Genomic DNA, 12,706 nt, shown 5'->3' with positions numbered 1-12,706 from the left:
GGGGGGGGGAAGAAAGAGAGACACAAACATAGTCCTGTCATCATGTCATCTAGCTCATCCCACACTTCTTCACAGTCCCTCACTGTTATGACGTCAACAAAAACCGTGAACAAATCCTCCCTTTCAGATATCTTTTTGATTGTCACAATGATCAGCATACGACTACTGGTATCTTTACTGTATGGCACCTAATATACACACAAAAAAACCGTTAGGGCAAGGCCTGCAGTCAAAATTCGACATTTTATTTACATGGAAAAATAACAGATGTTTCTCTATAAACATAAATGGCACAAAATCCTGACAGGCCAAATCTCAACATGTAGCAGAACGAGGTAGGCAGAAGAGAGAGAGAAACGAACCTGGTACTGCTTGAAGTCGGTGCGGACCCTCCAGCCCTTGTCGTAGGCCAGCGTCTGCTTGTCCTTCTGGAACAGCGTGTTGATGCGGGGGATGCCGCGGTCCCAGGAGTCCTCCAGGTCCTCCAAGGTCAGACGACGGTTCTGGGCGTTGGCCTCGTGTCTCTTCAGGGCGTACTCGGCCCACACTCGCTGTGAGTCGATGAACTCACTCTCCCACGGCATGATGTATCTGGCAACATACAGCACAGGGAAACATTACACAGGCAGTCACAACACTACAAGGAAACATTACACATACAGTCACAACACTACAAGGAAACATTACACAGGCAGTCACAACACAACAAGGAAACATTACATACAGTCACAACACTACAGGGAAACATTACATACAGTCACAACACTACAAGGAAACATTACACATACAGTCACAACACTACAAGGAAACATTACATACAGTCACAACACTACAAGGAAACATTACACATACAGTCACAACACTACAAGGAAACATTACATACAGTCACAACACTACAGGGAAACATTACATACAGTCACAACACTACAAGGAAACATTACACATACAGTCACAACACTACAAGGAAACATTACATACAGTCACAACACTACAAGGAAACATTACACAGGCAGTCACAACCAGAGCTGGTTGTAACGGAGTACAAGTACTCCGGTACTTGTACTTACGTTACAATTTTCGGTACTTTTACTGTACTCCGGTACATTTTTTAAACCAGTACTTTTACTGTACTCCGATACTTTTTATAAAAGTACTTTTGAGTACTTTTTAAGTACAATTTGAGTACTTTGGTAGCTTAATGAAAGGGTAAGTGCAGGCATTTCTGATCATAATTTACGGAGCAAAAACCCGATCAACCGCCAAGAGTTAAAAGTTGAGATCAAAGAACGGCCCGTCGCCTCAAAGATCAGCCACTATCGTGAATGTGATCACAAGCGTTGTAAAACTCCTTGAAACGGAACAGTGTCTGCTCCAGACGGGATCACACCAAGGTGTGAACTGACCGATGCGTTTCTTTTCCCCAAACATTGCACTCGCATCTGACCTCACCACCTAAACTTACATCACTCCCTGGGTGGGTAGGGCCTACAAGTTCGCTCCAGGCGGGATCACATCAAACTGTGAACTCTTCCCTGACCATTGAAAGCAGTTTTTCCCGAATTTGCGAGACAACCTGAATTTTAATTAGTGTGGTCACATCGTAATGGTGCGTAATGACAAAGGAGGTTGGGGGGGGGACTCAATCAGAGATGGAAAGCTAACATTGTTGGACAGGTAAAGGGGAGGGGGCAACTGGATAAACGTAGATAAAGATCTCAAGACTCACGATAGGCTAATGAGTATGTATATATAATATTATTTATGGCATGTCTCATGCCACTGTGATTGGTAATCAAGGTTGACCACTCTTTGCTTGCCATATGTCATAACTGCAGTAGAGAATCTTTGGTTACACTACACTTACTTGACTCTAGGAAACTATTGTATTTCGGTTTGCCGTTGGCGCCGTGGACTACACAGTGTGACCAAAATCTGTCAGACCACTATAATCAATTGAAGCTGAAACTGTGTTCTCAATGTGTATCTAACAATTTTTAGGCTGCCTAAATTTCTTTGAAACTTTTTTTGGGTGGTTTTTGCTTAAGGCTACATTGATTCCTTGAGGATTGGTTCATGAAGAATTCAATGCACTTTTCCATTTCTATGCGGGCCGTTTTCATCAATTTTATGTTTTCTGAAGAGCAACTTTGTATCTACATTTTTCAATTTGGATACTCTTTCTGTAGAATTTTCCGACCTCTAGGACTGACTTACATTTGATCACATTATCTTGCTCAAACAAGTTCTATTCATAATATCACTTACCCACTAGTTGCGTCTGTTCGTTTGGGTTGTTTTTTGTTCAACTTCACGGACCATTTCCACCGTTCAGTGCGTACATTGTATATTCAAATGCTTTGTATACTGTTTACATTTTTAGTAATAAATAGCCTAATTTGTCAAATATACTGGATAAGTTATAAAATATGTTTTGCATAAGCGCTGAAGTGTTTTAGCATATTAGCAGAAAGTACTCAAAATGTACTCATAAGTACTTTTTTAAAAGTACTTGTACTCAAGTACATTTTATAGGAAAGTACTTTTACTGTACTTAAGTACATTTGTTAGATTGTACTTAAATTTGTGCTTAAGTACTTTTTTAAAAGTACTTTAACAGCTCTGGTCACAACACTACAAGGAAACATTACACATACAGTCACAACACTACAAGGAAACATTACATACAGTCACAACACTACAGGGAAACATTACATACAGTCACAACACTACTAGGAAACATTACACATACAGTCACAACACTACAAGGAAACATTACATAGTCACAACACTACAGGGAAACATTACACAGGCAGTCACAACACTACAAGGAAACATTACACACGCAGTCACAACACTACAAGGAAACATTACACAGGCAGTCACAACACTACAGGGAAACATTACATACAGTCACAACACTACGGGGAAACATTACATACAGTCACAACACTACAAGGAAACATTACACACGCAGTCACAACACTTAGCAATGACAATGAAAAATTAAATGTTCATCCAAATTGCTTAAAAATGGGCTTAAATGAAACTAGAGTAAATTCTAAGAACTGTGGTTTTTAAATTTTAAAAATCCATTGATAAATAAAAAAAAAAGTTATTGGGATTTTTGTTTGCAAAATGTTGGAGGACATTCATATAGGAAAAAATCGCCAAAATGTGGGACATGTTTTGATGTATTTTGAGGAAAAACTGTTCATAAGTCAGTAATGAATTGGAGCATATGAATGAAACTTGGCATCTCAATGTGATTTTTAGTGCCAAATCTAGTTCTGCTATCACTTTTTCGTTGTCTTCATTACTTTGGATCTTAAAGACTGATATTTGCGTGAAATTTGTTGAATTGCGTGACATCGTTTTTACCGCGACGTGATCACCCCTTCTAAAACTCAGTAAAGCGCTATCGGGAAAACCCGCGATGTAGTCATCGGTGACCCATTTGGTTATAGGCAGCCAATCACATGCCGCCTAGCGATCACGCGCCTCTTGCATGCCGGCACCTCGCGTTTGGAATGCGCGATTAAGTTTCTAGATCTAGTGTTTTATCAATGGGTGGGTGGTAATTTTAAGTTGGTACGGAAAATCTACTAAACGCAGAGATCTGAAATTTTACAGCAATAAAGAAGACATGTGGGGCGCTTGTGTGGTCGGCGATCAACTCGCAGCTCCGCTTAGTTTTCGAACCGCAGAGGAAATTCTCACAAACACGGCAATATCTCCGGTTCTAGTAATCGTTCGGGATTGTACGCTGGCATGTCGTTAGTTTAACCTTTCCTCTGGTTGGTTGCCGAGTTTAATTTATTTTCGTCCAGGAGTTTTCCCGTAACTAAACTTAGAAGAGAGTCACTTCTGATTTCGAGCGGCCCAAAAAATACCCCTCGCGCGGAGGCCGATTTCCGGCACAAGGCGCAGCGGGCGATTGGCATTGCTACAACACTACAAGGAAACATTACACAGGCAGTCACAACACTACAGGGAAACATTACATACAGTCACAACACTACAGGGAAACATTACATACAGTCACAACACTACAAGGAAACATTACATACAGTCACAACACTACAAGGAAACATTACATACAGTCACAACACTACAAGGAAACATTACATACAGTCACAACACTACAAGGAAACATTACATAGTCACAACACTACAAGGAAACATTACACAGGCAGTCACAACACTACAAGGAAACATTACATGACATCAAGACATGATGTACTCCGCCCACACTCGCTGTGAGTCCATGAACTCACTCTCCCACGGTATGATGTATCTGGGACATACAGCACAGGGAGAGATTACATACAGTAACAACAACGGATTAACTGCAAGAAATGATAATAAAACGTGAATAAAATGTAAGTAAATTGCTGTCATTTCATGAAATGATTGACTTCAGTCTACGATGAGAGCCCACTGACCTGTACAAGTTGGGAATGAGCTGATCCTCGTCATGTGACATCCCGGACAGGAAGTGAGTGATGCCCACGTCCGTCTGCTTGGACCAGCGTAGATCCGACTGTGGGATGAGCACGTGGCCCATGGACAACATGCCCAGACCGCCCAGCTCTTTGGGCGTGTAGAACACCACGGGAGGGAACCGACTCGGCATTTTCGAGTTGAGGCCAATCTTGATCCGCGTCTGGATCTTGTTCTCACACTTGACCAGGAGGTCCAGCAGCTCTTGTGTGTTGACCACCGCCTCACGGAAGTAGGTCATCAGCCCGATCAGTGCCGTGTTCCACTTGTTCACAATCTGCAGGACGGCAAAACATAGTTATAGGGACACACAGACACACTTGTTCACAATCTGTACCATGACACACCACACTTACACAGACACACTTGTTCACAATCTGTACCATGACACACCACAGTTACACAGAGACACACACATTGACACAGTTCAGATCACTCTGTGTGAATGGGACAAGGAACCATTCAACTAAAATTACCCTAGAACACTGCAGCTCTCGGGCAGTACCCTGGTCAATGTAGGAGAGGACAACCCCTCAAAGGGACAGAACTATTTTGTCCAGATATAAGAAAGCCACAGGCAAATTTCTTCGGACACAAAATGTGGAAAGAAGCATTGGAGTATATTGTAACAACAGGCAAGTTTGATGGAAAGAGAGGCAGAGGCAGACAGAGGGAAAAGATACTGGACAAGATGACAACATGGCTGGGAGCAGCAAAAACAACAGACACCATTGCTGCAACGCAAGACAGAGTGAAGTGGAGGTCCATGATCGCCCACGCCAGTCGGCAAGGCTCCGGATGATGATGATGACTTTTAGACCAAAGTTTGATGATGATGATTTTTAGACCAAAGTTTGATGATGATGATTTTTAGACCAATGTTTGATGATGATGACTTTTAGACCAACGTTCAACACACTAGACTAGAAGAAAGAAACACTGTTAGGCTAAAACTGTATCTGACCTTGGTGAAGGTGGTGGACGCCATGAGGATCTGGCCGACTCACATCATGCCCCCCCCCCCCCCAGCAATTGGCATCATGTCACTGACCTTGGTGAAGGTGGTGGAGCCCGACGCCATGAGGATCTGGCGGACGCGGTTGTGGAACTTGCCCATCGAGTCCTCGTCTACTCGCAGGAAACATTGGGCTGTTCTCTCTTTGGTCACCTGGGGGGACACAGTTTGTGGTTGACTTGCAGTTTACACAGTTTACATACAGTTTGTTGGTTAGTTTACACAGACGAGGCAATTCCACCAGTCAACAGTCATCTCAGTAATTCATACATCTCCTTCTCTCTCTCTCTCTATATTTATAGTTTGAATCTATTCATTCCTATCTCTCTCTCTGTGTATAAAATACATTATGTACTAATAATTCATTAACAACTATCTCTCTTTTCATATACATTATAAATCTTTACATACCTTACTCTTTGTCTCTCTCTCTCTATACACACATACATGTACACACACACACACGCATACAAAGTGTATCCATCTATACAAATCTGTCTCTATATTTTCTCCCAATACAAAGTGTAGTTCGGCACTTTATGACCTTGTGCTGTAGGTGCCATAAAACTCTCACAACAACTAAAAACCTCCAAAAAGCGGGCAGTACCTCATTCTGCAACAACTAAAAACCTCCAAAAAGCGGGCAGTACCTCATTCTGCAACAACTAAAAACCTCCAAAAAGCGGGCAGTACCTCGTTCTGCAGGTTCCAGACTCCGTCCTTGTGTGTAAACTCCTCGTGCTGCGTGCGACACTTGGGCAGGATGCGACACTCGAAGCCGCACATGTTGAACAGCAGGTTGGGGTTGTCCTTGCTGTAGACGGACACGAAGCTCGAGTCCCACTGGATGGTGGTCACCGAGCGCGGCAGTCGGTTCTTGATGTCCCAGAACACCGCACGACCCCTGGGGACACACACACACACATTGGGTTTTGTTTTAGTAATGTTTTACGGCGCTTGCAACTGCATAAGGTCAAGGGGTGGATGTCAACAGAAGTCCAAATGGGGAATCAGACTTACTCTGCTCACCTCTCTAGCCTCAACAGCACAAAGTCTGCTTCGACTATCAAGGCACCCCCGAAATAGCAGTTCACAAGAGAGTGAAAAACATACAAAAGAAGTAAAGGAAAAATATGATAGTAAGGATGATAGTAAGGATGATGAAAGTAAAAGCAGCAGTTCCCCCTATGTTGTTCCAGCACAGTATGAGCATGACATTGATAAATCAGCCCATTTACAATTCTACTGTACATAAGAACATGTTAATATCCCCCCCTTTGGGATTGGCCGAAAGACACTTCAGTCATAACAGCAAACAAAACAACAGGAGAACAGCCATTTGTGGAAGAGACACCTGCCAGCGGCCTCTCTTTAGAGGACAAAATGGGATTAAAAGTGTCAGTATTTTTTTTTAATTCTGAGAGAAACATATCAATTAGATCAATGTGATGACTCATTGAGTGTCAGGGAAAAACACAATAGATAATGGACAATCAGAAGGTATAGAGGCACAGGGGGGTCTAGTAGAAATAATACAGCATAAAACGCAAACAGCTTGCTGTCCAGCGGGGACATGCGCTATGCAAATGCTATTTATTATTATTAGTATTACAGTCCTGCCCCCCCCCCCCCCCCCCCACAACCATGCCAGCCTATCCAAAAAAGGGCATGGAACCAGGCATTCCTTACACAGCAAACACCCTACAAGTCCCTTGCAGGTTGAGGAAAAGACAAAAAGCAGACAAAAAAGTGGCAATCCGGAGACTCACAGGTTGACGTCGTGCTTCATGAGGCGCATGCGCGAGTCTCGCGGCCAGCACTTCTTGTTGTTGTAGCCCACGATGTTCTCGTTGTTGGGGTCTGGGTGCTCTGTCAGGTAACGCTGGATCAGATCTCGCGCCTCCTCCGCTGTGAACCTATAAACACAACACACAAAAACACCTGTAGATTTCTCTATCTGACACACCAGTACAGACATTATTTCTCTATCTGACACACCAGTACAGACATTATTTCTCTATCTGACACACCAGTACAGACATTATTTCTCTACACACACAAACACCTGTAGATTGAACTATCTGACATACTGTAAACCTCTGTGTATCTGGCAACACTACTTCTATACCACTGTAAACCTCTGTGGATCTGGCAACACTATTTCTATACCACTGTAAACCTCTGTGGATCTGGCAACACTACTTCTATACCACTGTAAACCTCTGTGGATCTGGCAACACTAAAACTATACCACTGTAAACCTCTGTGTATCTGGCAACACTACTTCAATACTATTGGGTATCCCCTACTGTAAACCTCTGTGGATCTGGCAGTTTCCACGAGCTAACAAGGAGAGTCAGCACATGCACCGAACACCTACCTGAAGAAGATGTGGATGCGGTCGATGTAGCGAGAGTACAGTCGGATCGGGTGAGCCTGCTCTGTCACCACATTCTGAAACACACACACAAAACATTTTTATCTACAAAGGTACTGAACTGAATACAAATAATATGTAATGTCCTTCTCACAGACACATTCCACACTACACAAGTCTGGGCCAACAATGTATTCTGCTCATCTAGAAGTGAAATTTCCATTGATTAGAGAAACAACTGGCAGAACAATGGAGGAGAGCACGGAGGAGCACGTCAGCTACAGGTCCACCCACAATGATCACAAAGGGGGAAAAAAAGCAGAAGGCGCAGACCACACAAGACCCTCCATACACCCGACCCTACAGTAATGGCAAAGCTCTTTGCTGGGGCATGCACAAGACACAAGTTCACTTCCCAAGTGGGTCACACCCGGTCAGATAGTTCATCCAGTATTTCTGTCCGTCTGCTGTGGGTCACACCCGGTCAGATAGTTCATCCAGTATTTCTGTCCGTCTGCTGTGGGTCACACCCGGTCAGATAGTTCATCCAGTATTTCTGTCCGTCTGCTGTGGGTCACACCCGGTCAGATAGTTCATCCAGTATTTCTGTCCGTCTGCTGTGGGTCACACCCGGTCAGTTAGTTCATCCAGTATTTCTGTCCGTCTGCTGTGGGTCACAACCGGTCAGATAGTTCATCCAGTATCTCCGTCTGTCTACTGTTCATCCAGTATCTCCGTCCGTCTACTGTTCATCCAGTATCTCTGTCCGTCCACTGTTCATCCAGTATCTCTGTCCGTCCACTGTTCATCCAGTACCTCTGTCCGTCCACTGTTCATCCAGTATCTCTGTCCGTCCACTGTTCATCCAGTATCTCTGTTCGTCCACTGTTCATCCAGTATCTCCGTCCGTCTACTGTTCATCCAGTATCTCCGTCTGTCTACTGTTCATCCAGTACCTCTGTCCGTCCACTGTTCATCCAGTATCTCCATCAGTCTGCTGTCAAACTGCACCCCACTCAGCCCTGTTTGAATCTAGTTTTAGTAATAAGAGTTTTAAGGCACTTGCAACACAATAGGTCATATAAATCCGAAGATTACAGGGTTACAAGAAAGTAACACAAAACACAGAGGCTAGCACAAGTTACCTGGAATGTGAGGACGTCGCTGGGCAGTGCGGGCGGGCACACACACAGACAGACAGACACACAGACAGACAGACTAGCACACACACGTTACCTGGAATGTGAGGAAGTCGTTGGGCAGTGCGGGCGGGCCGGCCATCTCGCTGGCTCGGTGCAGACCCAGCACCAGAAGGTCAAGGACGAGGCCGTAGTACTGCACGATGAACGAGGCAAACTGGAGGCCGCGGATGATGCCGTACGAGTTGGTGTGGTTCATGTCCTGTACGACACACACACACAGAGGTCAGCATGGACACACACACACAGAGGTCAGCATGGACACACACACACAGAGGTCAGCATTCACAACCAACATTTGCTTTTATTGACATTTTTTACTATAAAAAAAAACTTCCATTTAACTGTGTATTTTCCATCTTGTTTGACAGCACAAACACAATGGTCGACTTGTCAAGTTTAGCAAATGAAAAATAAGGGACAACCACACTTCAGTTTAGTTTTAGTAGAGGTTTTACGGCGCTCGCAACTGCATAAGGTCATATAAGCGCCAGAAGATTACAGGCATTACAAGAGAGTAACAAACACAAAAAAGAAAAAGGGGAGATAAGGACGATAGATGTTTAATAGGAAAGAAGAAGCAAACCACACCAGAGCACCCGCCAACCACCATACTTTTTGCAAACAAATGCTCAATTAGATATAAAGAGATATACCCTAAATTTTGGGCAGTCCTGAATAAATGTGTGTGTGTGCACGTGCGTGCATGTGTGTGTGTGCGCGTGCACGTGTGTATGTACAGAAAACCCACAACATAATCTCGTCTAGCATGAGATGATAACTGTCGTTGTAGGTGAGAAAACTGTCTACAGACAGACAGGAGGTTCAGACAGGGGAACAAGTTTTCCTAGAGTGTACACGCTGAGTGACCTTGCTGAGATTGACATTTGAAAACATGACAATAACATTTGTAAAAAGAAATGTATTTAGTCAATTTGTTCTTGTTTTGATTCCCCCCATTTTCTTCCTCTGCCTCAGAATGTTCCTTCCTCTGCCTCAGAATGTTCCTTCCTCTGCCTCAGAATGTTCCTTCCTCTACCTCAGAATGTTCCTACTTGGACAAATGTCAACGTGGGGAGTGAGGGGTCCTAAAATCTCAAGATGATTTTCTAAATAAGCTTTTGACAACAAAGATTTTCAGCCTATTTTGACCGTGGAGAACCCAAGGCCATCCGCACAAATAAGGAGAGGCGGTAAACCCATCAACTGTGGGAGTGTGCTGCGTTATCTGACCTTGTAGTTGATGACCACGTTGTTCTTGGCGGTCATGTAGTCGGCGATGTTGTGGTCCACGATCAGACGCAGCAGTCTGTTGAGCAGCGTCAGGTCAATCTTCTCGTACATCTTCTCAAAGCACGACTCCATCATCACGTTACACTCGCCCTCGCCCGTGTCCCACACGTCCTGCAGGTTGTTGATGCCTGCGGGGACACAACATCACACCTTACAATACAACACAATATTACAACACAACATCACACCTTACAATACATTACAACACAACACATTCCATTACAACACAACATGATTCAATACAATAACAACACAAAACAATACAACACCAAGTTTACAAACCCATAAGAGCAAAAAAAAAGCAAACAAACACCCCCCCTCAACACATCTCAGTCACTGGTATTTTACAGCTTTAGGAACTATATACTTTCACAAGTGACCACCTTTCACGTGCAAGTGTAGGATTTGATTATCTTCTCAACAGGACCAGCAAGTGAAAATATTGGCTTTTTAATTTTACATAATAAACAACAATAGATTGCATCTATACAGGAAAGATGAATGACGGCACAATATGGTGAAGGAAAAAGATGACAGTAACATGACAACATGGTGAGAATGACGTCACAATACCTTGGCACCACTTGTAGGTGAGCAGCGGCGGGGGCTCCTGGTCAGCCGGTTTGATCCAGGGGGGGAAGAGTCGGCGTTTGTCGGCCTCGTACCACAGGTACTGGTCCAGGTAGGCGTCGGTGATCTTCTCCAGAGGCTCCACGTCGTACACGGGTATGAGGTGACTGTACAGGTCCATGAACTCTATGCCCACCTGGGGAGATACAGACAGTCACATGTACACAGGGATGAGGTGACTGTATAAATAGCGTAAACACGGCCTCGTGGGCACTCTCGGCCTTCCGACCGCGCGGTATCGGTGAAATTGGGGTAATTCCGATTGCTGTTTCTTTGCTCTTTCGCTATAAAACACCAAGTGCCATACACCTTGTAAAAGTTTAGCTTTTCCTCGTTACAATGGTGTAAGTTGGTTATATGTCCGATTATTAGGAGCTGGAGAATCGTCGAGGAAAGCGGAGCCCCTCGCGGTCGGAATGCGTGGTCGGCCAGTTCAAAAATTGACACGCGTGCATTCAAATGCTTCGCGGAACGAGGGATGATTAAATACCGTCTTTTCATTGGCGGAGAACTGTAGAGCTTTGAACGGGCTTTCCCGTGGTATATTTTTGGCCTTTGGCATTTAAATAAAAAGCCTTTTTAAAAACCGTCAACTTTTTTAAAGATCATTTTTTACACGAAATATGTAAAATACCGGCTTAAAAAAGGTATCAATGAATAGATCAGTTTATTTTCTATTAGAATAAAGTAATCAGCTTGGAATTATTTTGCATCAATCCTTCCGTGGGACTTGGAAAACATGTGACCCCGCACGCGGGGTACACTACAGTATAGAGCCGACTAGCTCGCCGCGGGGGCCGGTGCGGTGCCGGCCGGGTCAACGCTCGGTGTTTTTGACGAAATAACGACAGATCATCGAGTCTGAAGTGATAAAATACTGATTTGTAATGATCTCACAGTCTTACTCTGTTAATGTGGAGATGTCCAGTGCTCTTGGTACTCTTTTATTATCTGTCATTTTATTAGGCAAACATGGGGTTGCAGCCAGTGACTGACTTTCACAAATTTGATCAAATTTTAAACAACTACCATTTTCTTAAACATTGACGGAGAGGTTAAAGAATGGTACCAAAATGCTCAGTGGATATAGGCCTTTCAAATGGAACAGATACATTTGGCATACAACTAGTTTGAAAATGTAGTTTGTGGTACCTGGTAAAAGTCCATGAACTCTCTGCCCACTGGGGAGAAAGTCAGAGAACAAACAGGGAGTACCCACCTCCTTGAAGGCCCTCTGAGTCAGCAGGTGACGTTTGATCCTAGACAGAGCCTCGTGGGGGTTGTCAAAGGCCTGCTCTATCAGGCCCAGCTCCTCCCTCTGGGACTGGTTCAGCCGACTCTTCACACTGGGGACGGTGGGGGGAGGCACAGAGTTCAGTTTTAGTAAAGAGTTTTACGGCACTTGCAACCAAATAAGATCATAGAAGTGCACACTATTAGAAATGTCACAAGAGAGTAACGAACACAAAAAAGGAGGAGAGACCAGGACGATAGAGGTTAGATAGAAAAGAGGGAGCAAACCACACCAGAGCACCCGCTAACCACCCACAAGAAGGAGGAGAAACCAGGACGATAGAGGTTAGATAGAAAAGAGGGAGCAAACCACACCAGAGCACCCGCTAACCACCCACAAGAAGGAGGAGAAACCAGGACGATAGAGGTTAGATAGAAAAGAGGGAGCAAACCACACCA

At 44.1% G+C, this 12,706-nt stretch overlaps 1 protein-coding gene across 1 annotated transcript in view; it reads right to left on the bottom strand.

Moving 5' to 3' along the window:
• LOC101848853 (pre-mRNA-processing-splicing factor 8) overlaps positions 1-12,706 on the bottom strand; it is a gene marked incomplete in the record, with an annotated part of 48,831 nt that overhangs the window by 18,728 nt on the left and 17,397 nt on the right. The window contains 10 exon segments of the mRNA XM_013089673.2: positions 363-591; positions 4,443-4,777; positions 5,552-5,668; positions 6,209-6,419; positions 7,285-7,431; positions 7,896-7,969; positions 9,129-9,293; positions 10,325-10,512; positions 10,958-11,150; positions 12,234-12,360. Coding sequence (XP_012945127.1) covers positions 363-591; positions 4,443-4,777; positions 5,552-5,668; positions 6,209-6,419; positions 7,285-7,431; positions 7,896-7,969; positions 9,129-9,293; positions 10,325-10,512; positions 10,958-11,150; positions 12,234-12,360 — 1,786 coding nt within the window.

Source organism: Aplysia californica, unplaced genomic scaffold (genome assembly GCF_000002075.1).
Source record: "Aplysia californica isolate F4 #8 unplaced genomic scaffold, AplCal3.0 scaffold01017, whole genome shotgun sequence".
NCBI lineage: Eukaryota > Metazoa > Mollusca > Gastropoda > Aplysiida > Aplysiidae > Aplysia > Aplysia californica.
This window is presented reverse-complemented; position numbering and strand designations above follow the sequence as displayed.